This window comes from Amblyomma mixtum, chromosome 5 (genome assembly GCF_055824585.1).
Source record: "Amblyomma mixtum isolate Tamu chromosome 5, ASM5582458v1, whole genome shotgun sequence".
Taxonomy (NCBI): domain Eukaryota; kingdom Metazoa; phylum Arthropoda; class Arachnida; order Ixodida; family Ixodidae; genus Amblyomma; species Amblyomma mixtum.
In genome coordinates, this window is record NC_143016.1 from 79,089,735 (window position 1) to 79,116,901 (window position 27,167).

General features: G+C 45.4%; 2 protein-coding genes across 3 annotated transcripts in view; both read right to left on the minus strand.

Moving 5' to 3' along the window:
* The window catches only part of LOC149342755 (uncharacterized), a 31,085-nt gene extending 29,728 nt beyond the window's left edge, over positions 1-1,357 (minus strand). Inside the window, exon 1 of one of the 2 annotated variants that reach the window (XM_089542221.1) lies at positions 1,007-1,357. In XM_089542221.1, coding sequence (XP_089398347.1) covers positions 1,007-1,025 — 19 coding nt within the window. In that variant the 5' untranslated portion in view covers positions 1,026-1,357. The remainder of the gene's footprint in view (positions 1-1,006) is intronic. The other variant, XM_089542220.1, reaches the window with a different exon arrangement.
* Positions 1,358-17,220: 15,863 nt separating this feature from the next.
* LOC149342756 (snake venom 5'-nucleotidase-like) overlaps positions 17,221-27,167 on the minus strand; it is a 38,553-nt gene continuing 28,606 nt past the window's right edge. Inside the window, exons 9-12 of the mRNA XM_089545229.1 lie at positions 24,184-24,474; positions 23,931-24,092; positions 17,593-17,790; positions 17,221-17,492 (exon numbers count right to left, since the gene is read on the minus strand). Coding sequence (XP_089401355.1) covers positions 17,314-17,492; positions 17,593-17,790; positions 23,931-24,092; positions 24,184-24,474 — 830 coding nt within the window. The 3' untranslated portion in view covers positions 17,221-17,313. The remainder of the gene's footprint in view (positions 17,493-17,592; positions 17,791-23,930; positions 24,093-24,183; positions 24,475-27,167) is intronic.

Sequence of the window (27,167 nt, forward strand, 5' to 3'; positions counted from 1 at the left end):
CCCTTTTCACTCCCAAATACGCGTGTTCGTGTTTAGAGTGCATCATCTTCTACATCGAACATGATCTGCTTTTAAAATGAGGTGTCCGTGGACGCGAAAACCAAGGTTTTACATCCCATAAGGATTCCGAAACTTCGTGCCGCCACGGTGGCTCAGTGGTTGTCGTGCTCGGCTGCTGACTCGAAAGACGCGGGTTCGATCCCGGCCGCGGCGGTCGCATTTTGATGGAGGCGAAATGCTAGAGGCCCGTGCACGTTAAAGAAGCTCAGGTCGTCGAAATTATGAGGAGCTCTTCACTACGGCGTTCTTGACAGCCTGAATCACTCTGGGACGTTAAACACCACGAAACCATGAAAAAAAAAAAAGAACAAACCGAAACGTCATTGCGTGAACAAGGCTTCAAGATGAGCTTTCAATGAGCGCCTCCTTCCGGAGGCAAGTGACACCACGTCTAATTCAGCCAGGGAAAATAAAAAAAATTAGAACAACCACGCGGATTCTTCGTGCGAAGCGGGATTTCCCGAAAGACACTTGTGACTGTGAAAAACATTACCGCAAAAATTTCCGTACGAATGAATCCCCCTCCCCCGCCACCTTTCTACCAAGGTGCAAATGAAGGCAAGTGTCAACATTTATCGCTAACTCATACCAGGCGCATATTTTTGACACGCTCCTGAAACAGCACCCTCTGAGTTGGGCCAGCCACAGACACGTGACTTGCTCGAAATTATCATTCAGTCCGCAACAGAATTGATAACATATAGTTCACAGCCTTGTTGGCCTTGAACACAACCAATATACGAATTTGCCTCGAAAGTTTGCTCGAACCGCGACTTTTCAACTCTGCACTCAGCAAGCGCGGGCGCTGGTTTCGAATTCGCGACCAACAGACTCCTTCGCTGCAAAGCGCCAAACCATTCACTGGCCAAAAACAGTACACGGCAGACCGCACCAGGAAAGACAGTCGGCGCCCATTTGACGGGCAAAAAAAGAGTTCACCACTCACCCGTCGTCGTCAGGATCATATCCGAGCCGAACAAGCCTTCTCTGCACGCTCCCACCACAGGACGCGGCTCCAGCCAGCAGTCACGTCACGTGCAGACCTAGCGGAGAGACAGAGGCGGCGGCGGCGTCATTGTGCGCGGTACACCACCTCACGACTTCACGAGCGCTTTCGCCGCGGCGGCGAGCGTCCCGCTCGCACGGGCGCGGGACGACGAACGGTGCGAGGGAAGAATGGCGGCGGCGGCGGCCGCTAGGAGGTCACTCCTGATAGCCGGAAACCCAGCCGCCGCACCAAGTCGTGACGGCCGGTGCGCACCGTCTGCATGTGCGCGAATACGCTCGCCTCGGCCGCAGCCGCTCCTCTTCGCAACCGCTTTGTGCAGAAGGGGCTGCCGCGGAGACGCCTCCATTTCGTCAGTGCGGCTGACCGTGCATGTAAGCGTGCAAAAAAAAAAAAAACGAAGGGGGGAGAGGGTGAATGGGAGGGGAGCTCTCTGAGTGGGTGTGACGTCACGCGGGTGTGCGATGACAAAATATAACCCAGAAGGAATGAGTTGTGTGACATGCCGCTGAAGACAAAGCGGTGGCTGCAGATCGAGTTGAGCGATGTTTTTATAGGTCTTGACTGTGGATTGGACTCGGGGTCTAGGAGTAGTAGTAGCAGTATAAAACTTTATTGCGCAAAATGGGATGGGGTTTAGGGGCTGGGGTCTTGAGATGCAGGTGGTGTTCCTAGGTACAGGATCCCATTGGTTCTTGTTGCCTCTTCGGCCCGCTCAACCAGCGCAAGCTGGTCTTGCGGGTCGGAGCTGGACAGAAGCTCCTCCCACTGCTCGACTGACGGGTTTGTAATTTTGGGCTCTGTCGGGCTCGCCCTACAGCCCCATGTGGAGTGGTAGAGGGTGGCTATCTCTCCGCACCACATGCATTCTGGAGTGTATTGCGTAGGCCAAATCTTACTGTATATGTAGCGACTTAGGTATGAGTTTGTAGCCGTCTCCATGTAGTTGCCTGATGTCTTGTGAGTGTCTTGTGGGGAAGCGGATATTTACAGCGTCCTAACTTCAAAAACATGGTGAGCTCTCCGTAGCTTTTCGGAGTAGTGTTGGTTTCCCCCTTGTCGTCACTAGCTCGGTTTGTGTAACCTCTAGGAACTCTCCTTGCTCTGTCTAACGTCGTCCCTGTGCATTCCCTATATTGTGAACACATCCTGTACTGCTATTTTTTTGTTACCTGCCACGCTGCCGAGATTTTGATAGTCACGACTTGAGACAACTGTTGGCGGTTACCTGGCATGATGAATCATTGAAGTGCCGCATGTTCCACTCCGTTTTTGTTTGTGAAAATAGTAAGCCGTCCTGCGAAGCTTACGAGTGCCATGGGTGGAGCTGCTGTAAGAAAACAAAGCTTCGAAACCTTCGAAACATTCCGCCATTTGCGAAACGTGGCGCTGCCCAATTTTCATTTTTAAAATTTAACCGGAGGTCCGAATTGAAGATAACATTTTGCGTGTCGACGACAATAATTATAATGTTTAGTTCGAAAGTGTCTGAAAATTAAATTTTTGTTTTTGTGCAGTATGAAGATGATGATGAGTAGGTGCAAAAATTGGGTCCCGATATGCGCTATGTCTGGCGAGCTATGCCTGCAAAACGGCGCATCAGCGATACAACGATTTAATGCTTGAAATGGAGCAAGGGTTTTCTATGAATCACGCTTTTCCGCAGTGCCAATGGCCAACAGTGTGGCGTGACACTGTCTCAACAACGCTTGTTTCTTATGCAACTTTTTCAGCGCTAAAGAGGGCCGCTTTAATCACACTGCTTTCGACGCCTCCGTCAGATTTTTTCAGCATTTCGCCAGCACTGGTCATCGATCTGCAATGAAATATTTTCTGTTTTCCAATAAGGACGGAACTTTCTGAAAACGAATAGTGCAGGCTGACGTCATCAGAAACCCCCAGCCACTCTCTGAGTACGCATGATGGCTTTTGCCTTGCATCGTATCGTTTTATGAAACTTCCGATCCCGTGTGGGTATACCGTGGCCTGTCACTTTGTACTTTAGTTTCGTAATACCTGTTAGACTTCTCTCCAGCCAAGCAAAAATGTGTTACTATCAGCCGCAGAAGTTTACGGGATGCGGGTAGTCGCACATGCCAATCGCCTGAAATGTCTGCAGGTGTGAAAACATGCATGCTTCATCAGCTGGTAACTTTACAAGTGGCTGGGTCACGATGCAGTGGTAGTATTTTTTTTTTATGAGAACACCTATCGCGTACACGTTTGCGGCTGATAGTACGTAAAAGTACACACTTTCGATGGCGCATGAAAAACTCAAAATATGATAAGGAAGGTAGAGTTTGCCGCTCTGAGCTGGAACGGCGTCCGTTGTCAATGTCAATCAAAGAAGGAGGGCGGCGAGCTGCATTTGGAAAACACTGTAACAAAAAAGCAAGAAAGAAAACATCTTTAGAGGAAGAGCTACTAGAGAGAACATTCGTCATCCCAACCATGCATGAAATCTGAGTTTTCCTTGTCTGTGCTTTAGCTCTGAAGACTAAACCATGTAGCACCATGTCAGCAATGGGCAAATGTTATACTCTCCGTATTTGCGCATAGTAATTGACGACTTTTGTGATGACCTTTTGATAGCTCATGTTATTAGTGCATGCGCGCGCTGGTGATAATTTTACTAAATAAGTGCCTCATGGTTGCAAGTGGTAGCGAGGTTCTTGGAAATGCACGTTAATCATTTGCTAACTGCATATTTGTGCAGGCATCTTTTTTTCTTTATTGCATATTTGTACAGTTATCTATCTGCACTACAGGGAATGCTTCCTAACACTTGATAGGAACAGGATGCGCGCGGTCACGGAACAGACCCGAGTAGTGGCGATTGACTTGCTACAGCAAGTTGTTCAGACTTAGTGAATCCCACGGCGTTCGCGGACAGATTACCGGTCCAGCTTCGCCCCTACACTAGTGCGCAGCATACTTCGTTAACAAAACCAGTGCGCCATCGGTGAACTGCTTGCTACCACTTGGCAACAGGTTTCAAGAATACATAGTTGCAGAATATCTGCTGAGAATTCATGAATACATTAATCGATAGCAGCGTTCACTTACTTCGGTGCAATTTACGACCCAGTTGTTCCATTTGGAGGTCAGGAGGGACCCGAGTCGAGAGAAGGCTGTTTGATCAGCCAGGCTGGTTGTTAGGTCGGTCAGATCGTATTTCTGGTTCAACGTCTCGGGGTTATTCGAGGAGCCAGCCCCCGATGCCATCGCAGAGGTAAGTTTCCTCGTAGTGGGCGCGACCGTAGTTCGGTCGTGACGAACCGGACTTGTATCGCAAGCCGCCGAGACCCGTCGCGCTTGAAAGGAGGGTCGATATCGGTATTTGCGGGCGCGCTTGAAAGCGTCCGCATTTTGTGGCAATGCCGACCGAAGAAGAGCACTGCAAGTTGTCCTGGGCCGTAAGGCGACGAAAGGAGAGCAGAGTACGGAACGGTAACCGCAAACTACAAAAAAAAAAAAAAAGAATCTAAAGGCTGTTTATTTGGGTCGAAAACGTGCACGCAAATGCGTAAAGACGGCTGATTTTGAAGGAGATACTATGGGATGAAGAGCGTGTAGATAGGAAGGGTATAATAGCTCTGAACTACCTCCACTTGTGAAGGTGGCAGTCTGAGCAGGTGCCACTGGAATGATATATTGTCGCGGGGTTTGTCCGTCGTGCGCTAATACAGTAAAGCCTCGGCCAAATGTTTCGGGAAATCCCCCAAGGTGGAGTAGATTTGAAATAAGGGAGTAATTACTCACTTACGTCCACCCAAGCGCAGCCATAAGACTACAAAGAAAAACTAACTATACAGCTTCCATAGAAACTTCTTAGTTAGAGAAAAATTCGTCCTGGTCCTGGGTTCGAACTCGGGACCACCGGTTCACCGGAGCAGTCGCTCTACCAACTGAGCTAACTGGGAAGGCTAGCATATAGTAGGGCGAGAGCGAATCGATCAATAACTCGAAGTGCGGACAGTGTTGGACAATTGTTTAGGGGTATCCCCCAAGGTGGAGTAGATTTGTAATTACCGTAAAGCCTCGAGGCCAGGACTATTCTCTCGGACGGGGCTCTACTGAAGCTCGAACCTTGCGAATCTTCGACTTGGGGATGTCATCGCGTGTCGTGGCCAGTGCTGAACACTTTCATAATTGGAATATTCACTTTTCTTTTCTACGAATCACGTGTTTCCAGCGTGCACGCGACGAGGCGCAACGATATCTCCCCGTGATCTGGCGTGATTCCACATCTCGAGCGGGAGCGGTGCCCCGCGAATACTCGTGTTGCGGACACGCCTCGTGGCCCATGAATCAAGGAGGCGTGGCGATTCTTGGTTGAGAAACACACTGGCGCACTCGCATCGCCGCTGAAGCGTGCTCCTGCGCCCTCGTTTGGAGCTAGGGACCGACGCAACGGGACGTCGGCGTGACCACACTGAAGGAAGTCAGATTGTGTACCGCTCTGGCGAATGTGTCAGCGCCCGTTGCCGTTCCTCTTGCTTTCCGGCATAATAATAACTCGCCTCGAGAACCAAAGGGCAGCGAAGCGAGGGATGCGAACGGCTATTTTTGGCGTCATTGCGATGAGTACGCCTGTACTGGCGAATCTATAACACGTTCTGGCATAGCAGCACTCGGGGAGGTATTGTTTCTTAGGATATATCACAGTTTTCGAACGCTATAATTTACGAACAATTATTTCCTTCGCTAAATAAAGAAAATAAACACAAACTGGCTTGGTTTATGGGGTTTAACGTCCCAAAGCTACTCAGGCTATGAGAGACGCCGTAGTGAAGGGCTCCGGAAATTTCGACCACCAGGGGTTCTTTAACGTGCACTAACATCGCACGGTACACGAGCCTCTAGAATTTCGCCTCCGTCGAAATTCGGCCGCCGCGGCCGGAATCGAACCCGCGTCTTTCGGGTAAGCAGCCGAGCACCATAACCACTGAGTCACCGCGGCGGCTGATGTGCATAGAGGCGCTGTTCTTATGAGAAGGTAAGAACTATGATAGTGTGGGCGACTGTCATAACTTTTTGTCGTCATAACTTTTGTGTGCAGCTTTCGTCAAAAGTTTTTAGGCCACTGAAGTAGACGCTGCGCAGAAATCAACAGTGCAGAATGGCTCAAGGCCCATCATATTAAGACATTGTTACACCAGAGGTTGATCTTGACCAACGTTAACATGGCCCTCTTGTTAGTTATGTGAATCAATAAGAGCGCATAGTTACGCGGACAAGACAAGGAAGTGATACCAAAAGGGCTGTCTTTTAACAACTCATGGTGCCCGTCCTTGTTCTTTTCCCTGTTATCTCGAGCTCGTGACTCCCATCACGAACTACCAATAAATCCGCCTCGGCGTCTTACTTATCCGCATTGTATCGATAGGGCAAATAAAATTAAGCTGGTTAACGGATTTCTCATTCGTTGTGGACCCTGTCGAATCGTGACTCTTAAGAAGGCGTCGCCGTCTTCGCTCTGTCACGACGCACTGCAGCAGGTGAAAGTGGTTACGCAAGAAGGACAGCAAACAGACACAACCCTCGCCATTAAGTTTCGAAAGCGTGTGTACGTGCGGCCTTAGGCAACACGCAAACATAGAGAGTGCTCCGTCGCAGCCTCGAATCCGAAACATCGGCCTTGGCTCACTTGAAAGAACATAAAAGATCGCGTCTTACGTTTGCACGCTCGGCCAGGCTGCACTGTGCACCAAGGTTTTCACGCGCAGATCGAGAACAGCTGTAATCTTGTGCTACGCGTGATACTCCGATACATAAGAGAAACACTCTTGTGTAATATAGGCCGCAAAATTTCTTCAGTAAACAAAGTGAAAAGCCAAAGTTTGAGACAAAAGATGGTTTTCTATTCGCAGAGAATTGTAAAGCGATTCTGCTCTGGCGTAAACTAATATTATGTTCCTCTTTCTTTTGCGCGTTCACCGCATAATCTATGAGAGTGCTATACAAAGAGGCAAGACCATGGGCGAACTTCACAGTGCGCCTTGTTCTTCCGTGTATCACAGGGGGTAATGAAGGGACTACTCAATGGATTCAGGGGGTGCTCAAATGGGTATAATGAAGGAAGCGGGTTGATCTCGTTGCGTAATCACTGTCAGTTGTTCCTCACTGTCCCACTCCCCGCTCTCTCGTCAATAAGTGAGAGAGCTCTAAATATCATTTTCTTTATCCGGTCCTTATTGCCATATGAAATAAAACGATGATAACTATACAAATAAAAAAAAAGGTTGCAGAGACCGATGGTGCTGTCCCTGTGTCCAATCAGCATAGGACGCAGTACTGCGCGGCGAGAGACGTGCTGCGGCCAGGAGTGAGATACTCGTTGGTTTCAGCGCTTGGGCAGACCTACAGCAGGTGTAGATGTCGGCTTTGTGTTCCCGAGATAGGCACACTGGACACTGGGGTGGGGAAGCAAGCCTCGGAAGTGAGGCAGTTCTGTGCGGCAGGCAGAGTGGGTAACCCTACTGGCCCTTCTCCATTTCTCGAATCCTCCAGAGCGCAACCTCCTCTGCACGATGGTGGTGGTGGAAGGTTACAGCACAAAACTATAGAGCACGTGTGCGGCGCTTAGGGCGCTCTTTCCTCCTCAAAATACAGGGTTAGGAGCTGACAAGGTAGGGGCCTGCAGGCGGGTCGCAGAACTTGAATGGAAGATTGCTTTCCTCTTAAGGTTTTACGTGAACCACAGACCATTTGGTTGGTTTAAAACCTCGACAGTGACATCAAAATTTCGCGAGAACCGATATTTTTATTTGATCTGCCATTCCTCAGGCGCATCGTGGCTTCAGGCATTATTGATGTGGTGTTTTGTTCTAAAGCATCGTACGTGTCGTTCCAGGTGATTTTTATGCTGCGTGCCTCCGTTCGGTGTCTTTATTAGCGACATTTTGACGACATGCTTCAGAAGCACTTCATTTTCAGTCAGACTTGTATGTACGTTGTTTCAAAACGGTTTCGGGGTCAAACGAGCGAGAACAAAAAATAAGTGTGTCTTTTTTGATAAGCCACTGACCGCTGTCGCTGATGTTCAGAGCTTCGTGAAACTTAAATCCGACGCTTCCCTTTGGGGGGTAGTCTGTGGCTACAGTTATGTTTGTCACCTCGAATTTCACAGGTTCGTACTGTTGCACGTTGCAGTTTCTAAGTAGCCGGCTGATTAAAGTGACGCGGTTGCCATTCGGTTATCTCAATGATCCATAACTACAGCGCAAACGACAGGACAGAGATGAAGAAGGGACACCACACAGCGCTGTGTGGTGTCCCTTCTTCATCTCTGTCCTGTCGTTTGCGCTGTAGTTATGGATCATCAAAAACACCAACTCGCCCAACAAATGCTTTTGTCGGTTATCTCAAGTCGAACTCAATTCGGAAACATGCATTGGTGGCCGAAATGTGAGGACATGAGTGCTTTTTCAGAGGATCGTTTAAAAATAAAAGCAATACCTAAACTCCAGTTGTGTGATATTTTCCGTTAAGAACTTGGATTCCCCAGTCATGTGACGTTCTACAAACAGAAATGAAGAAAAAAATACATACAATGCGGGAACGCGAGCATAATTGGATGTAGCTGCGACACAGCCCTTATTGCAATGAAATAAAGATATGTAGCCGATCTTCTCACCCGCACTATTGATCTCGTGCTTTTCCAACTGTAACTACTCACCTATGCCACTTTCAGAAAGGCAAATCTTAAGAAACTTATTTTTAGCGTTTAATGCGCAGGAAATATAAGTACAACTACAGGTAAAGTACGAAGGGCGTACTTAAAAAAAATAACTTACCTCTCTGCACAAGCTGCGGAGGATGCCCGTTAGGCCTTCACCACGAAATCTATTTTCTTCCGTCGATTGCTCTCGCTGGTGCTCTCGAGTACGGACTTTGAATGTTCAAATAGATGCGCCTTTATTATATGCTGTGGCCTTTGAAGCATTTCCAGTCGGTAACGACGCTCTTTATACGATGTAACGTATTGTATGAGGAGTGAATTTGTATACCGATGTTAACGGAGAATGGAATTACGCAGCTGTGGCCAGATGGCAAAAAAGAATGGCGAGGCCTTCAAAGTCGGTTAATTAGGGCGCATGTGCGTTGCTCGTGCATCAATTATGCTTACAGAACGCACCTTCAATCGTTTGTCCTTTCTTTTTTCTTTTTTTTTGCATAGGGTGCATTTGAGTAAGGCACATGCGCCTGCGTTGAAATATTTTTTGCGTTTTCCTCCGTGTTTTGACAAAGACTTGAACGACAGCCAGCGTTGTATCCAATCTTTCTTCTTTGACCGCCACATGTATTCAGCCATTTACAGTGAGGCAACACAAACTCGATGATTCACTCTTCAGGCTCTACATTCACCAGATGCATCACCTCCTCATGCATTTCCTCTCCTCTACGCTGCTTCCTTGAATTGCTATTTTAGTCTGCCCTTCACGTCCTCTTTTAATCTTCGAAAAAGAAAAAAAAGTTCTCCGTTCCCGCCGCAGCGTTCACGCTGCGCTTAGTAGCTCCGAGGACCTTCCAGACGCAAGTCATTACCTCCGAGGTTTACATTCCGGCTCCAGGGCCATGCTCGCCGATGCGTAGTGCTCCAACGCATTTCAGGGCTCCTATAGACCTCGCAGAATGAGTGTGTAGAAATTTCTCAGAAGGCAAGTGTTAACTATGACCGTGGCGGCTCATTCACAAATGCAGCACAGGACATAACGAGCTGCAGAATTGCCGACAAGAAACCTCCGAATCGCTTGCCCTCGACGGAATGTTGTTTCCGCAAAGGTTCCAGCTTACTTTACTCATCTTGGCCTTGCGAAGAACATTTAGGCTGCTGTGGGCTGGTGCCGTGTTCGTTAAAATCGGACGTAAAACATAGAAAACGCACAGAGTCTTCAGCTTGGCTCGACGTCGGGCTTTCATCTTTACCTTCTTTCGCTGAAGTGTACTCCCTCCCTTCCTGGCTTCCATCAGTTTTGTTAGCTACGTACGGGCCTTCCGGCTTGTTGTCCTTTTTATAGTCAGTACTGCGCGCACATGAAAATTATACACAACGTAAGAAACAAATAAGCAGACTACAGACACGTTCAATACGTTTTCGATATTTTTTGAAAGTTTTTGAAAGTTTTTCTTGCCAGTGTAAATAACTGAGTATGAGTAACAACCAGTGCGTCCATTTTGGAAACTTTCTCAGCGATTTCGATTTCCTGTGCATATCTATTGTGGGTACTCCAATGGTTATGCTCAGTTTAATTTAATAGTATTTCTTCAGTTTTGAAGCTGTCCATTTCATCGAAGAAACCAACGTTTGTACTGCAGTTAAAAAGAAATTAAGATTCCAGTAATAGCATTTATATACCATACATTCATGCAGTGTAAAATTTCATGGCATTGACTGAAGTATCTTTTCAGTGCTCGTATTAAAATTACAGCTTTGTTAAAGAATATCATTTCGCTTGTCAGGCCTACGCTTATGCTATGATCAATTTAAATATAATCTGGGGGTGACCAAGGGCTATCCTGAAATATAACTTCGCGCTAATGTGCAATTTCATTTTCGAACCCAACAAAGCCAATATGGCGTGCTAGACAACAATTCGCGTACAGTGTCGTCTCATTCTGTAGTACATTCACGGAACTGATTCTACATCAGCCAATCAGCAATAAATCTAGTTGCTGTTTAATGAGTGGATACAATGCGAGGATAACAACGGCTTACACTCCATATAGCTGCATCCCTTCGAATGCTTTCACGTGCCATGCTACTGGCAAGATAGACCTTGTAATTCGTGGACAGCAGACGGGTCGGTCACAACTGCGTAGTGCAAACTTAAAAACAAATGATAGTCGATTTGTGTAGTTCGGCAAAATGCGAATTAGATGCTCTAGCAGTTCTGTTTCCACTTCAGTTTCGGTGCTCAGATCCAGTTTTCCCGGATGGCAGTTGTTGGGATAGCGATAATGGGTTAATGTTCATATAGGGATTCCTGGGAGTCTTCCTGGTGCAGTGGTGCAGCGATCAAGCGATGCGCCACTGCTCATCCGTGACAGGTGCTGCTATCAATGGGACTTCGGTTGCTCTTCCCCAGCAGCCTCTCACGATTAACTGAGCTGCCGCCTGATACGTGTGTCTATATATATATATATATATATAGGAAGCACCTATTGCGGATTGACGCTGATTGCCGCCCGCCGGCATTAACAACTACCGTATTAACGGCTTATGGCTGCAGATATATATATACATATATATATATATATATATATATATATATATATATATATATATATATATAGGAAGCACCTTTTGCGGATTGACGCTGATTGCCGCCCGCCGGCATTTTAACAACTACCCAATTAACTGCTTATGGCTGCAGATTTTCAGGACCACTGGGCAACTGAAAAGTGTTGTTTAGAAAGTCGCAGAATTACCAAGTGGTTTTAGCAAGCGTACTATTTCGCCGGCGGACACACTAGTTCTCGTGCGCATCGACAAGGAGGCTGCTGCTAAAGTACGTACAGAGGAAAACATTGTCGTCCTTGGCGCGCCGCTTGAGCAATAGCTGTGGAGACCCATGCAGTCGTGGGCAGTGTAGCCCTCCGAAGAAAGCTGCATGAACTCAGAGCAATAGCGTCTCGGGGTCATTTTTGCAACCACAAAACATTGTTCTTATCTTGTGGGCCGGCACTTCATACTTTCAGACGGGTGACTTATCATCATTACTTGTACTGATTGCCAAAGCGGCTAAACAAGCCTGGGCGACAGGCACAGTGGACCCGAAGGTTGCCAACCTCTGATGTTACATTCGTGAACAACTCTGGCTGCAGATAGAAACTCTGACGATGTTTTATGAGCACCCATAAAGCTCTACAGTCAAGATGGCGTAAGCGACAGATGCCTCATTGGGACACGTCGGAGCTTACCTGACGGCAACAGGCTGAAGTGAAAACATGACCTCTCGCTGGTCCTATTGACGGTTTCGACGCTCTTATTCTTAACAATTTTCTCGAGCCCTAGCTGCAGTCTGTTTGAGCGTGTCTCACCTTGTAGAAGAAATGAACTCAAGCTAAAGTTCGTGCCGCATAGCACCTTCAGTATTTTCGTAAATCAATTTTGAATGCTAAAAAAATTGAGCAGACATGGGTAAGGAAATGAGGAGCTCCTCATGTCATACATATGAAGGAAGCCAACAGTCAGTGAAACGAAGGAGCGCATAGTGGAATGTTTTCATTAAAAAAAAAACTGTGGCGTTACTGAATGAGAAATTAATATTCTGATAGTTTCATGGCCGAAAGGTAATTGATTTGAAGGTAGAAGAAAAAACAAACACATGCCGTCGGTGAAAAACAAACCCACAGCCTCCAGATTTCATGTCCTGTTCTCTACCAACTGCGTTCCGGCGGCGGCTGCCTAGTCTTCTTCTTTCGGAGTTATCTGTGTTGCTTGTGACCTAACCGTGAAGGTGTTTACCAGCGCCACATTTGTCCATAGCGGCCGACGTAGTACATCCTCGCGTGAAGTGTGATCGAATGGTGAAAGAGGGGGGGGGGGGGGGCGGGCGAGAATCGCCATTGAGCAGACGAGTGTAGAAAAATGAGTAGCAGTACCGCTATGATTTACATATGAAGGAAGCCGATATTCACTGCAACCAAGGAATGCGAGAATGTTTCTATTTCTTAAATTATGCTATGTTTATCCTTGGGAAATAACATTGTAATCATTTTATGGCTTAAAGATAATTCATTAGGAATGTAAGGGATCGTTAGTGTACGCGGGGTCATCGGAACGCGGTTGGGGGCGCTCAAAGCGAAGCGTCTCCTTTCTCGGAACGCGGCCGCTCGCGAATGCGCCGGGAAATACGGGTGTCCCCCCGCCCCGCGGTACCGATTCGCGCACGTGCTGGCACGAATGTATATTTGTGTTTGTTTTTATTTTATTTTGTGGTAGAGAGGGTGGTCTACCTTGTAGAAGCCGGAGGGCTGGACATGGCCTTGAAGAGCCAATCATGTTAAGACTGCAACATGTTTGGAAGCTACCAAATGTGGGCCGGGCCTCTAGATCTTTAAAACCGGGCCCCGGAGCGGGAAGCGGGGTTCTGCGCTAAGGTGAGATGCTATGCATCTTCGGCTATGCCGAGTAGGGGCCTCCCCTAGTGTTAGCCAGTTCCACCTTTTTGTTGCTTTGTATCTTTTTGCTTAATGTCTCTAGTGCCTAAACTTGTGTATGCAATGTAAATAGCTGTACATAAACTTCAAGTATTCGCCTTACCCCTGCGTCTCAACGCATCGTGAGACCGTCTCTGACGGGGCACCTCTGGTGCGAAGATCAAGCTTCAGTCTTCGAGTTAAACCAACCGTCTCTGGCGGGGCACCTCTGGTGCAAGGAAAGAGAACCTGTGAAACTTTACTAGGAAGTTGAAGAAAAATGCAGCCACATGGTGCCGGTCGGACCCGAACCGACGATGAATTAAAAAAAAATAGAAACGTTTCCTTACGCATTCCTTGCTTTAAATGACTGCTGGCTTCTTACATATACACCTTTAAATCCTAACGAGCACTGCCGACGCCTCATAGAAGAAATAAATATGTTAATAAATGAATGCAAGGTTACTAAAAGAGTGAACTATTTCACGGTGCCAATTTGCCCTTGGATGACTTCTTCTGTGCTTGATGTGATAAAGCAACGCGAGTATTGGCATACCAAAATGAAACAGAACAGGGGCAATGATTATTACGCAGCTCAATATAGAACTCACAGGAATAAAGCCCTTGCGTTGATGCGTCGACAGAAAAGACATTATTATCACTTAAAAATTAATGCTAATGCTAGCAATACCAAGAAACTATGGGAAATTCTAAATTCTATCATTCAGCCAGCAGGAGTAAAAAGGGTACTACCCTCAAAAGACTTGTCCCCGAGTGCATCACACATGACAGATGAATTTAACAGGCATTTTTGCTCCATAGCTCAGAATGTGATCCCCAAAGCGCAAAGCGGGGAGCCCCTTTTTTTTCCTCCATGGCAAGAATCCAGCTTCAGATATGATGACATAACCTGTCATGAACTTATATCAGTGGGTAGGCAACTGGAGACCGGAAAAGCGCGCGGACTAGATGGAATTCCTGTGTCGTTATTGAAAAACAATATTGAAGTCCTAGCGCCTACTATGGTTTCTTTGTTTAATAAGTCCTTTTATAGCGCCACATAGCCGGATGCACTGAAGGTAGCAAAAGTAGTCCCGGTATACAAAAATGGAAACCCTGATAATCTAAGCAATTACCGACCAATTTCTGTCTTAAGTTGTTTTAACACACTTTTCGAGAAACTGCTTGCCAAACGTATTAAGAACTTTTTGAAGAAGTATGCCATTCTTAGCACTGATCAACATGGCTTTCAAGAGTCAAGATCTACTACTACTGCAATCTTATCCCTATCCGAAGTCGTAAATGACGCACTTAACAGAAATTTTGTAGCAGTAGGCGTGTTCCTAGACATAAAAAAAGCTTTCGATACCGTGGATCATGATATTCTGTTCAAAAAACTTGAAAGACTTGGTTTTAGAGGTTTGGCGTTGCAGTTCCTTAGAAGTTATTTATCCGATCGTTCCCAACGGGTCCAAATTGACGACAATGTTTCAGATTTGCTAACTGTGCCCATGGGTATTCCACAAGGTTCGGTTCTGGGACCTATTCTTTTTTCTCTTTACGTGAATGACCTTCCTGTATATGCAGAGAAATCACATGTCATTATGTATGCAGACGACACCGCTATGGTAGTTACTGCCAAATCTATAGAGGATGGTATAACCGTGCTTAATAAGGAACTTCAATGCATTAAAACCTGGTTCCAATCTAACCGTCTATCCCTGAACACTAAAAAAAACGAAATATATTACTTTCAAATCACCGCATAAGTCTGCGTGCATGTCACCCTGCAGCTTGCATATTGGAGCTGATGAGTTGCAGCAAGTTGACGCAATCACATACTTGATTGTGATTGTGGACAAAGATTTCAACTGGCACCAGCACATTGATGCCCTGTGTAAAAAGCTGTCGTACTCTTGTTATACATTAGCGAAAGCATCTAAATATTTTCAGACTAATACGCTAAAAACATTATATTTCAGTTTATTTCAGTCGCAGCTAACATACTGTATTGAGGCCTGGGGCCTTACGTATCCATCGTATATTGAACCCGTGGTAAGGCTGCAAAAAAGGGCTCTTAGAATCATCAATTTTGTTGCACCTAAAACTCCATCACTGCTTTTATTTAAACAAAATAACATTATGCCACTAACTAACCTAAGAAACTATCGTTTAGCAATTTTTGTAAAAAATGTTATCTGCAACCCTAGCACCTTTCCTTTAGTTTCATACAAGGCTCCACCGTCCAGTTCTCGCTCAGCCGCTCATGGAAAGTTCTTGCTTCCAATATCTAACAATCATTATGGTCATCGATGTCTCCGTTTTTCTGGTGTCAAAATTTGGAATGCTATCCCATGGTCAGTCATATCTTCACCTAATACATTTAGAGCACTGAAGAATTTTTTCCTTCAAACAGAAGCGTCGCAGTGAAGCGACACTATATGCGTCTGTGGCGTGGCATAATACTACAAATCTATTGAACGTGGCAATCTGAATGTAGAATGACATTTATTTTTTATTTGGTTATATGAATGTCATACGACAGTGTTTCAGTCTGTATTTTGTATTGTATTTTGTATTTTATTTTGCATTGCAATTGTTTCATTCTACACCGACAAATGTGTGTGTGTGTTTTTTTTGTTTTGTTTGTTTTTTTTTCTCCTGAATCGTCAGTAGACTTATTTGTATTCATTTTTGGATCCACGACTAGCCTCTGGCTAAGGATCCTTGAGTGTCTTCATGTAATTACATGTGTACTTTGAAATAAAAAAAAGAAAGAAAGAACAGTAATTAGTTACAGTAATTAAAAAAGAAAAGTCGACTTTCGGATTCGTGCATATAGTTAAATTTAGCATGGATCCTAACGTTCAAAATGTGAAAGGGTAAATCTGTTCATGAAATGATAAAAACGCTTTCCAAGGCCTATAGTTCTACGTCAGCCTTTGCAACGGTCGCTTCTTGCCATACGTTGTCACGTTTCAACTGACCGACAATTCACTTTTGTGGGAAACAAATTGCCTTTTTGGCGGTTGGAGAGGAAAATTTAACTCGTTGTCTTTCTTTCTTTTGCTCTTAGTTTCGTCATTTGTGGCCTAGGTCTCGCCTCTCCTGCTTAGTCACGGTAAACCAGACGGAAGACTAGATGCGCCATTCGCTAAAACGCAAGTGGTTCGTGTTGGTAGCTGCGCTTGCACGTATGCTTGTGCTCATTATACTATTTCAGTGTTCGCATTGAAGTCTTCGGCAGGAAGCATTGGCTTTAGTTCAGCATTACATCACGCCGTAGGATCTAACATGCGCTGTGACAATGTAACGTGTATCTGCATCATGCACTGAATTTTCGTCTACTAAGAATTCTGCTTGTTCTTATAACGCGCTTAAGGCTTTGCTTTTTGAAAAAAGCTTCCTTGAAATGGAATATTGAAATGAAATAAATAACAGTTCTATGATTACAGTATAAAGTAATGAGTTAGGGATGTGTATTATAACATAAAATTCAGGAGAAATTTCTGTATAAATGCATGTATTAAAGTTTCTGGTTCTATTTGCGAATTATGTATATTCGGTGCTTTCTGCATCTGTGTATAGTGTGTAGATTTTTTCGAACGTATGTATGTGTGTGCTGAGTGGGTAGGTGCTTTGGGTGTACGTGCATCTGTTTATTTGTTTATATTTTTGTACTGTAGTGTAGCAACTTCTGCTGAAAACAATGCCAACATTTATGAACTGTGAATAGGAGCTTGTCAAAAGCAACGTGTGTTGATATTATATTGTTTACATTTATAGTTATGGATTTTGAAACTATTTTGCACTTTCACGATATTTCATTGCTATATTATAAGTAAACCGGTGTACGTTGCCAGGAAAACGGGCAAGGGCATTAGTGAAGCTGCTTACATAGCAGCTTTTAGTCCTTGTCCTCGTATTTTTCGGTTCCGGAAGAAATTCGGAATAAAGTGAATGTGAAATGTTCGGCAGTGTGTATAGTGCAGACAGGACTACCAATCACACAGAATATATTTTTATGGCTTTACTTTCAGGAAGTCAGCACGAGCGATAAAATTTAAAAAGTAATTGGGTTTCAGAGAAACACTGGAACTTTATAAACTTTCTTCAGGGCTCTCCTCGGTTATATTTATCTTACGTACTATTTGAGTGATGTTTTCCACCTCTTCTCTGTCTTTCTCGCTCCATTTGATTTTGATACGGCCTTCGTTCGGTGGCCTCAGCGATTGCATTTTAACGACGTATTTTTCCAGCGCTTCGTATTCGATTGGACCTGCACCAGCCACGAAAAAATAAAAGCAAATAAAAATGTTATGAAAAGCCATTTGAAAACTCGCGCGTGTAACACATGCCAAATACGGAGCGTTGCTTACCGCCATCGGTGGTATTCGCTGATTTTAGCAGCTTGAAGCCGTCGCCCCCTCGAGTGAGGTAGTCTGCCGTAACGATTTTGTACGTTGCGTCACAAATGACAGCCTCGTATGTCGGCACGGTGCAGTTTCTACAAAGGACACTAAGGGAAATAACTCGCTGTCCATTAGGTTTTGTCAGGTCGTACTCAACTCGGAATCCTGCAGAGGACATAGCAAGTGGAAGATGCGTATTTGAATGAGTTCATGACAGCAAGTGTGGCGCTGCTATGTAAACTCCCGTGCAACAAGAGGATTACAGCCACACGAGGGACTCTGTCCAGAGCAAACAGCGTTTTCGCCGACGTCGTTGTATATCGCAACCGAAAACTAGCCTCTTCTACGCACTCCAACCGGCCGAAGACAAAATTGTGCCGGCTAGCCTGAATCATACGGTACACGTAGGTCAGTGTGTGTGCATTGTAGCGATTGGGTCACTTGGGGTCATGCCGTTAAAGTGGGCCTGGGTGAAAGCGCGATGAACTATCTGTGTGCGCTAAGCTATCGCTCTCCCTCCTTTGCACCGGGAGAGGGTGAAATCTTTGGGAGACTTCCGTAAATTTTTTCTGGAGGGTAGTCATTTTTACAGAATGGAGATTTGCACTGCAGAAGAAAAAAAATTTGATGGCAATAGCAGAATGACAGAGAGTGTTTAGAACATTCGTATAAAGTGCGAAAACAAGGCGTGCTAGGGTCATAACCGCTGGATTTGTGCCACGTAGAAGACGACGAAGAGCGGGCAGTGCCACAGGACGGAGCGCTCGCGCTAGGCCAGGCTTGGCGCTTTGCTCGCGCTCCCTGCCGTACAAGATGGCGACGATTTTGCTAAGCACTGAACCTCCTGATTAAAGTCCTCGCACTAAGATTTAGTGCTGCGTGAGATGTTACGGCGTATATGCATGGCCAGACGGATAGACATCACTGCATAACAGAAAACACTTTGGCTTACCCCATCTGGGTCACGGGCCCATTTATGGGTCACTATTAGAGAGGGCGGCTGGGGGAGGGGGGGGGGGGGTAGGGAATGTTCTATCTGAGCTATGTGCTTTGACTTCTTTGCGAAAAATGACGGTTCAGCATGGTTTCATTATGCAAGATTTCTCGCTGGGGGCCGTGTAAATCTATATTTTGCTCTCGCGTTTTGTACGATGTTCTTATGATCTCCTTTCAGCTGTTTTGATAAATTTGCTTGGGTGAGAACTCTTTGTTTTACTGCATTTGACATTCTGCTATTTTCTCTGGTATTTTAATTACATGCTAATGTTTTTCCTTCTTTACGCGCAAAATTCTGTGCCATATTTTGTGGAGTGTTTTCGTGGTGTGAATGGTTTCTCACGAGGTCTCACTTCGCCCTTCTTTCTTTATATATTCTTTCCTTGACATCCATTTTCTAGGGAAGACAGACGTTATGTCTCTTCCGCTGGTATTTTCCAGCTTGTTTCTTTCACTTTTTCCAGTTTTCTTTTGTGGTGGTGGTGGTGGTGGAAACTTTTATTGCCAATGATTTAAATCGTGGGGGCGAAGCCCCCTACATGGCACTTGGATGCCTCCTCAATGTGAGGAGGAGGCACCCTTACAACGCGAAGGATAGCCCCTGGAGCGCAATCCTTCTGTGAGCGCTGGAGATGATCCGGCGCTGGTCTTGAGCGGACGAGCTGGTCAGAAGAGACTCCCAGTAAGACTCCGCCGCGGTTGGTGATGGGGGATGAGGGAAGGTGGGGCATGTGAGGAGGGTGTGTAAGAAGTCTCCTGGTTTGCCGCAAAGTTTGCATGATGACGGGAATTGGTCTGGGTATCGGGCATGCAGCAGTATTGGGTATGGAGCAGTTCGGGTTTGTAGTTGTCGCCAATGTGCAGCCTGCGGTATGGTGAGGGATGGAGCTGGGGGTGCGTATTCCCTTCATTTGTCTCGGTAGTACGAGAGAATATCACGGAAGGAGAGCAGGCGCTCCGAGGCTCGTAGAGGGGGCTCGACTCCTGCCCGGAATGTGAGACCTCGGGCTAGGGAATGAGCCTCCTCGTTGCCAGGGAGGCCAGCATGTGCTGGCGTCCAGATGAGGGTGATGAGGCGCCGGGGCTGCCAGAAACGTAGTAAACGAGCAGCGGTGCTGGATATGTAGCCCTTCGCATAATTTAGAATTGCAGCTTTGGAATCGGAGATAATTTTTGTGGCAGATGCAGAAATGAGAGCAAGCGCGATGGCTGCCTCTTCTGCCTCTGTGGTCGAATTGGTAATGATTGAGCTGGAGGTTAGAAGCTTTGCATTATTGTCGGCTACCGCCAGGGCCATACGGGAGCCTGCGTATATTCCGCTGCGTCCACGTAGACCACCTCATGGTCCTCGCTATACTGTTTGTGAAGGACCCGAGCCCTTGCTACTCTGCGTTCCCTGTCTCGCTCAGGGTGCATGTTCTTGGGGATGGGGGTTACGTTGAGGTTCGAGCGGAGGGTAGCAGAAAGGGGGACCCCCTCGGTAGGCTCTGTAATTGGGGTCAGGCTCAACTGGGACAATAAAGTACGACCAGCCTCTGAGCTGGATAGACGCGATAGTTGTGCCATAAAGGTAGCTTCTTTCAGCTCCTCAAAGGTGTTGTGTACACCGAGTTTGAGGAGTCGGTCGTTGGATGTGCTGGGGGGAAGACGTAGAGCCGTTCTCGTGCAACTACGTAGGAGCGCATTAACCCGGTCTCTCTCCTTCTGTTTGAGGGGTAAGTATGAAGGGCATATGTTGTTCGGCTTATGATGTAAGCCTGGGTGAGGCGAGTCGTGTTTCGCTCGCGTAGGCCAGCCCTGCGGTTCGCTATGCGGCGAATCAGTCGAGTGGTGTGTTGAGCGTGTGTTTGAAGTGTCTTTATGACTTCTCCGTGCGCACCGTGGGAGTGGAGAACCAGTCCTAGCACGCGGATTTTGTGTACTAGTGGGATGGGATGGGTACCTATAGCGAGGCAGATGGGTGCATTGACTGAATCGTGTTGCTTGGGCCGGTAGAGGAAAAGCTCCGATTTTGAAGGGGAGCAGGTCAGGCCACGCTCCCGTACATATGCGTCGATGGTGGTTAGTGCTAATTGTAGGTGTTCTTCTATTTCGGCATCGCTGCCATGGTTTGCCCAGACAGTGATGTCGTCGGCGTAGAGGCTGAAATATTGATGTCGGGAATTTGAGCTAGCTGTTGTGGTAGGTGAAGAAGTGCTATGTTGAATAAAATAGGGGAGAGGACAACTCCCTGGGGCGTACCTCGTGCTCCCAGCGTGATCCCTGGTAGGCTGTGATCGCCGAAGGTAAGCGTGGCTGTGCGGTGGGTGAGGAAGTCTCGGATGTAGTTGTACATCCTGGCGCCGACTCCCAGGGTCGTAAGGTTTTCTAGGATAGCTGAGTGTGTAACGTTATCAAATGCCTTAGTGAGATCCACCCCTAGGATAGCTTTAGTGTCGGAGGTCTGTGAGTCGAGAATGTGATGTTTTAGCTGCAAGAAGACGTCCTGTGTGGAAAGCCCTGGTCGAAATCCAAACATGCTAGTGGGCATGAGATTGTTGCTTTCTAGGTATTGGCAAAGCCTGCGCTGGAGTACATGCTCCATGAGTTTGCCAACAGAAGATGTGAGGGAGATGGGTCTGAGGTTGGAAGTAAGCAGAGGTTTGCCAGGTTTGGGTATGAAAATGACTCTCGCCTCTTTCCATTGTGGTGGGAGGGTGCCCAGTCGCCAGCACTCATTAAAGTATGCTGTAAGTGCAGCAATGGATTGTGCGTCGAGATTCCTGAGAGCCTTGTTATGTACCCCGTCTGGGCCGTGGGCTGAGGACGTGTTAAGCGTCTGGAGTTCAGCCTGGACCTCTGCTTCTGTAATGGGTTGGTCAAGCTGGTCGTTAGGGGGGCCTGCATAATCAGGGTGGTGTGCAGGAGGGTATGTGGGGAAGTATTGATTTCGAAGGTCTTGGAGGAGGTCTGGTGGAGGTATATCTGAAGTATGTATGAGTTTGGTGAGGGCGTGTCTCTGGGCAGTCTTAGAGTGAGTGGAGTCTATTAAGTGCCGAAAAAGGTTCCAGGTCTGAGGCACACTCATATTGCCATCAAGCTTGTTGCAGATAGATTCCCAGTTCTGACGTGAAAGATTCGCTGCGTGTGTTTCTATCTCTTTGTTAAGGCGGGCGAGGCGACGCTTAAGTGTCCGATTCCATCGCTGCCTTTGCCAGCGGCGCTCTAGGCCTGTTTTAGCCTCCCATAAATGTAGGAGGCGGGAGTCAATTGTGTCGCTTGGGCAGTCTTCGGGTAGAGTACAAGTTACGGATCGGACATCGCTTTTTAGCTGCTCGGTCCATGCTTTGATGTCCGTGATGGGAACGAAAGTGCGTGCTGTTCTACATGAGCGGAAAGAGTCCCACTTTGTAAGAGTGGAGCCTCTGGGAGGCCTGCGATGTAGTTGAATGTGTAAGAGAATCTCGATGATGAAATGGTCGCTACCAAGATTCCTTTGTGAGCACATTTTCGAAGGTAACAATATTGTAAATGACATTTAAACTGATTTTCCTTTTTATCAATAACCAGAGAAACATACGTCAGGTCCTGATCCTAAATGTAGTAAACAGAATGTTTTTTTTTCTTAATTTGGCTATCAGGAAAGTATCCACCATACCCGCCGCACCGTAATATTGCATCGTGGTCAGAACAAGCACCCTATCACGGGCGTTCGCTTTCGACGTAGGAGGATGGAAACACTTAGGCCCTTATTGACGCGGGCATACGTAAATAAGTACAGAAAGTTGGGCTGGTTGGTGTGGATTCATAGTTAGCAGCGCAAGAAACGAGGACCCCAAAGCGAGCGACCAAAGCGACCTCGTTCGCTTTGGCCCTCGTTTTTTTGCGCTGCTAACTATGACTATACGTAAGAAGCCTTGTCGTACTCTTCGCCTAGCCATGCGCACTGGTACGTCGGCACGTTATATTTCTGTGCCTTCTACTTATTTTACTCATTTTGCTCTCTACGACATATTTCTGGCGAGCTCAGTATTCCGCAAATTTGGCAAACATCGTGGTCCAAAGATATTTAACGCACATTAAATCTCGCTAACTGAGATATAAGCACCCTTCGTGCTCCTTGTTTCGTATGGGTTCGCAAGTTTCGAGAAGCTGTTAAGAGAAGAACGTGGCTTAGTGCAGTATCATGCACCACTTTCACTGCACAGACCATGGCAGGAAAAGACTATTGACTGCTGTTCCTGAAAAAGAGCATTTTGGGGAATAATCCGAACACTGATGCCTTATGAATTCCGCAGCGTCAGCCAGGCGCTATACTTCATTTTATTCATAAGCTCACCTCGTTAGCGAGTAGAACTCGTGATTTGGGCTCGCGAAAGAGCAAAAGGTCGGACAACTTTTCCATTTGAAACAGAAACAGAACAGCTCACTGCGACTAATAAACTGTTTTAATGTCGTCAGTGCTTTCTTGCAAGAATATTTTTGTATGTTATGTGATAAGGCTAGAATTATTGCTTAACAGTTAAGCTGCAACAAATATGCCCAGAGAGGTTTCAAGTAGAAAATTAAAATGCATTAAGGACGGCATTACTGTCTGTTCTTTTAATAAATGCTTTGTGCTTCCAGCTTCGAATAAGTTTTCAGAAATATATAGCTAAAATATCATGGCCTCGCAAAATTTTTGTCCATAGGTACTTGTGTAGGTTTTTTATTTATTATTTGTGAGCTCCCAACAGCAATTCTTTACATTATATTTAATGAAGCTGTCAAATATAATGAATGAGTTTGCTTGCTCGAACCTGGCTGTAGTTTATGCAAGCGCCATAGACGAGCTTGCTTTCCAATCATTGCATTTTGATTTGTTTGGCGCTATTTAATTTAGTCTCACTAACTACACTGTGGCAAGTAGTAACACAGCAACTTGGCGTATAACAAAACGGTGAGGCCTGTCATTTTAGGCTTATTCATATACCACGACACAGCAGCGACAGAGCTCTTTGTTGAAAAAAACTTGGAAATTGAGCATGTTTCATTTGCCAGGTAAAATTGCTTCGCTCCTTGGTAACAGTTTTATTTGGCAACACTCAACTATAGAAGTCTCCACTTGTTAACAAAACGTTGCATAGTTAATTACCATCTGGGTCGATGCCGCAAAAAAAATTCATTCTTTTAGATTACAGCATGGTTTCTGTGAAATGAAAAAGGTATCGCTTCCTAGGCGCCTCATTGTGCTTTAGAGAGATTGTAATCTCTCAATAGCACTAATAAATAACACTAACTGATTTGCTTCAAGTAAGAGGTGTTAACTTTCACTTGTATAGAAGCATTACCTGACACTTGAAGAAATCGTCCTTTTCGAGCTTCTTTATCCAGAGTGTAGTTTGTAACGGAGTGCTCGAACATTCTCATCACTTGGGTTCCGTTAATTGTCATCACCACTAGCGAATTTCCGTACGGTAGCGTGGTCACCACATCACCCCAGGTGACTTTGGCTAAGGAGTGGAAGGGTATTGCGAAAAATCGGTTAATGCACCTCTGTTTTCGCAGAAAAGCACGCGAGAAATCATGCGTTGATTTACTCACAGAAACTGGGAAGCGCTGTTCTGATGCTACCGGCGTTCACGATTGCACCGTTGATTTCCGACCACGCTTTAGGTATCTTACTCGTAGTCGTGTTATCGATAGGCGTAGACGTGTTCATGTTGACGAAGTACTCGTAGTAGGCGTCGGCCACCAGGTTACCAATGTTGCACTCCTGAAGTCGGCATATGTCTTGCTCGTGTTCCATGAGAACCCTTGTTTCGCCTATCACCTTTTCCATTTGTTTGGTCATATTTTCTTTGTAGGGTGCTAATGTTGCATTCATGCATGGATCTGGAAAGAAAGCAACAAATGGGAAAGCTTTTGTAGTGAAAAAAGAGCTACTTGGTTATAAAAGGAAAGCGCCGTATAATTAAGAGCAGAAAAAACAGCGTCGAAGAGAGCAGACACAAGCTGCGCAGGCTTGGCCCTCACAGCTCTTCTACTTTCTTTACGTGCATGGCACGAAACTACACTTCTGCGAGATTGAAAGCCTTGATTACCAAAATAAGGGCAATCTTGGATTTGACATTCCTTCGTTCAGTCAATTTTGTCTTGGTACAGCGGCTAATACAAACGCCGTTGTGTTTGTATTATTGTAGTTGAAAATCAATTATTGAAAAGTGTTAATGACACCCGTTACCATCGGCCACTCATTAACGAATTTTTTAATAAACGCTATGACCTCCTTGCAATTAGAATTAAAAACGACAAGTGGTCAAACAATGACTCTAATGACATTTCTGAAGCTTTCAGAGACCACTCTGATTCACCTGCAGACCTTTATGAGCAGCCATCGTTGCCTAACCTGCCCCTTTGTGAATTTTCTTTTACTTGCTTCCCATAAGTCCAGAAGAAGTCCAAACGGCAATTTTTTCTCTCAAATCAACAGGGCCAGGTTTAGAGTTGGTCCATCGTTTTAAAATTAAATCTGTGGCAGAAGAGCTATAATCTATTTTTAGCATCTATAATTAACAAAATATTTTATTCTGGCGTGTTTTCTGACGTTATGAAGGTTGGCAAAATTATTCCTATGTTCAAGGTGACCGCAAATTTATCACCAACTATCGTCCAACTTTCCTTCTCTCCTTTTTTAGTTAATATATTGAAGAAATCATCAGCACGCGACTCATGGCATACCTATTGAAATTAAACTCACTTTCACCTCACAAATTTGGTTTCCGTCAAGGATTTTGCACTGAACTTGCTCCCTTATCTTTTGCTGACAAAATTAGATGCAATTGATAATGGTGTTATTGTTGGAGCAGTATTTATCGATCCAACCGAATATTTTGGCACTAGAAGAGTGCGATGAGGGTCTAGTTGGTACGACATTATGAGAACAAAGAATAACTGCGCAAAAAGGACGGGACAAGAGAAAGAGAACCACACGGTACAAACGAAGACTTTCAACGTTGTGTGGAACCGAGGCCCCTCCAAGGATTACTAGGTCCTGGCTGAGGCAAGTGCTGAGTTCCTTTGGAACATGCGGCGACTGAACCTACCCAAGGTCCCCAAAAAGCAGGTTGGTGTTGTTTGGCACTATTAACGATTGCATCCTTTACACAAACTAACTTGCTTAGGAATTAGTGCTCTACAATTACAACTTCTTAGAGCTATTTATCTAACTGATCACAAGTTGTTCTAGGAAATAATAACATGTCATCTGCAAAGCCTGCAAGCATAGAGTTTTTCACGGATATACTGTGGGCCCTTTACTTTTATTGTTATATATTATTGATTTACCTAACTCGTTCAGACGCGTTAACTGTATTCTATACGCAGGTGACACCACAATTTTTACATTGGAGCAATTTGTGAACATACTGGTACAAAAACTTAACGCTGACCGCAATAACATTCTGTCGTGGCGCAAATTAACCTTAAACAAATTATTCCTGCAAAAACCAAGTTCATTATATTTAATTAACCTCAGATTGCACTTCCCACATCTGCATTGGCGCGCTATAACGGGGACGTTCTACCATATTTTGACACAGCCACTTTTCATGGTGTAGTTCTAGATAGAACTATGAGATTTAATCTGGATGCTTGTTCTTTACTAAAGAAGATTTCGTTTTACTTTCATATTATCAAAACGCGCCACTGTTTTCAGGCACATGTTATTTTATCGCTGTTCTACGCTCGTATACATAGTCATCTCTCAAACCACTTGTTTTCCTGGGGTAATACATGCTATAAACACTTAGATCACATTCAGCGCCTTCAAAACCAAGCAGTCAGACTAATGACATTCCGCTTAGTACTCTCTCTCTTTCTCAGCCCCACTTTACCATCAACCAAGTATCTTGCCTTTCCGCCAACTTTTTTCTTTCGAGTTACCGCTCATTATGTACCGATTAATAAACCGCAGTATTCCGGTTGAAATATTTATCATTGATGACCTAAATAACAGAAATAACACAACATTGAGCGTAGGAACTTTCTTTTCCATAAGGTTAGAACTAACTATGGCAAATCTGCCACCAAATTTGCAAGCATATCACTGTGGAACATTTTTTGCCCTTTGAAATTAAATCATCATGTGCTTTGCAATCCTTTCAGACTAGCATTAAACAGCATTTCATGATGATATTGGCTGATGCCCAATGAACTAACTGAAGTGCTTTTTCTTCACTGCGTTTGTCTATTCGCTTGCTATTGCTAGTTCAAAATTTTAATCAATAATGTATTAATGTTATCACTGCTGCATTTTGTATACCTTGTAATGTGATTATAGTCAGGAGCCCCCCCCCGGGCAGTTTTTACTTTGGGTCCTCCTAGTGTAACATGTGCTCTTTGACCAACGTCGCTGTATGTTTAGTATATAAAAAACTTGACCTTACACTTGAAACAACAAAAAAAGCGTGAAACAAAATCAGTATCCTTAAAATGTGTCCCCCGGCCCTTTTGACTTGAAATGACGCTTCGTGTGTCTGTAACTGCCTGGCTTTTCTCCTGCTTCCCTTTATGCAAAGGGAAGCTTA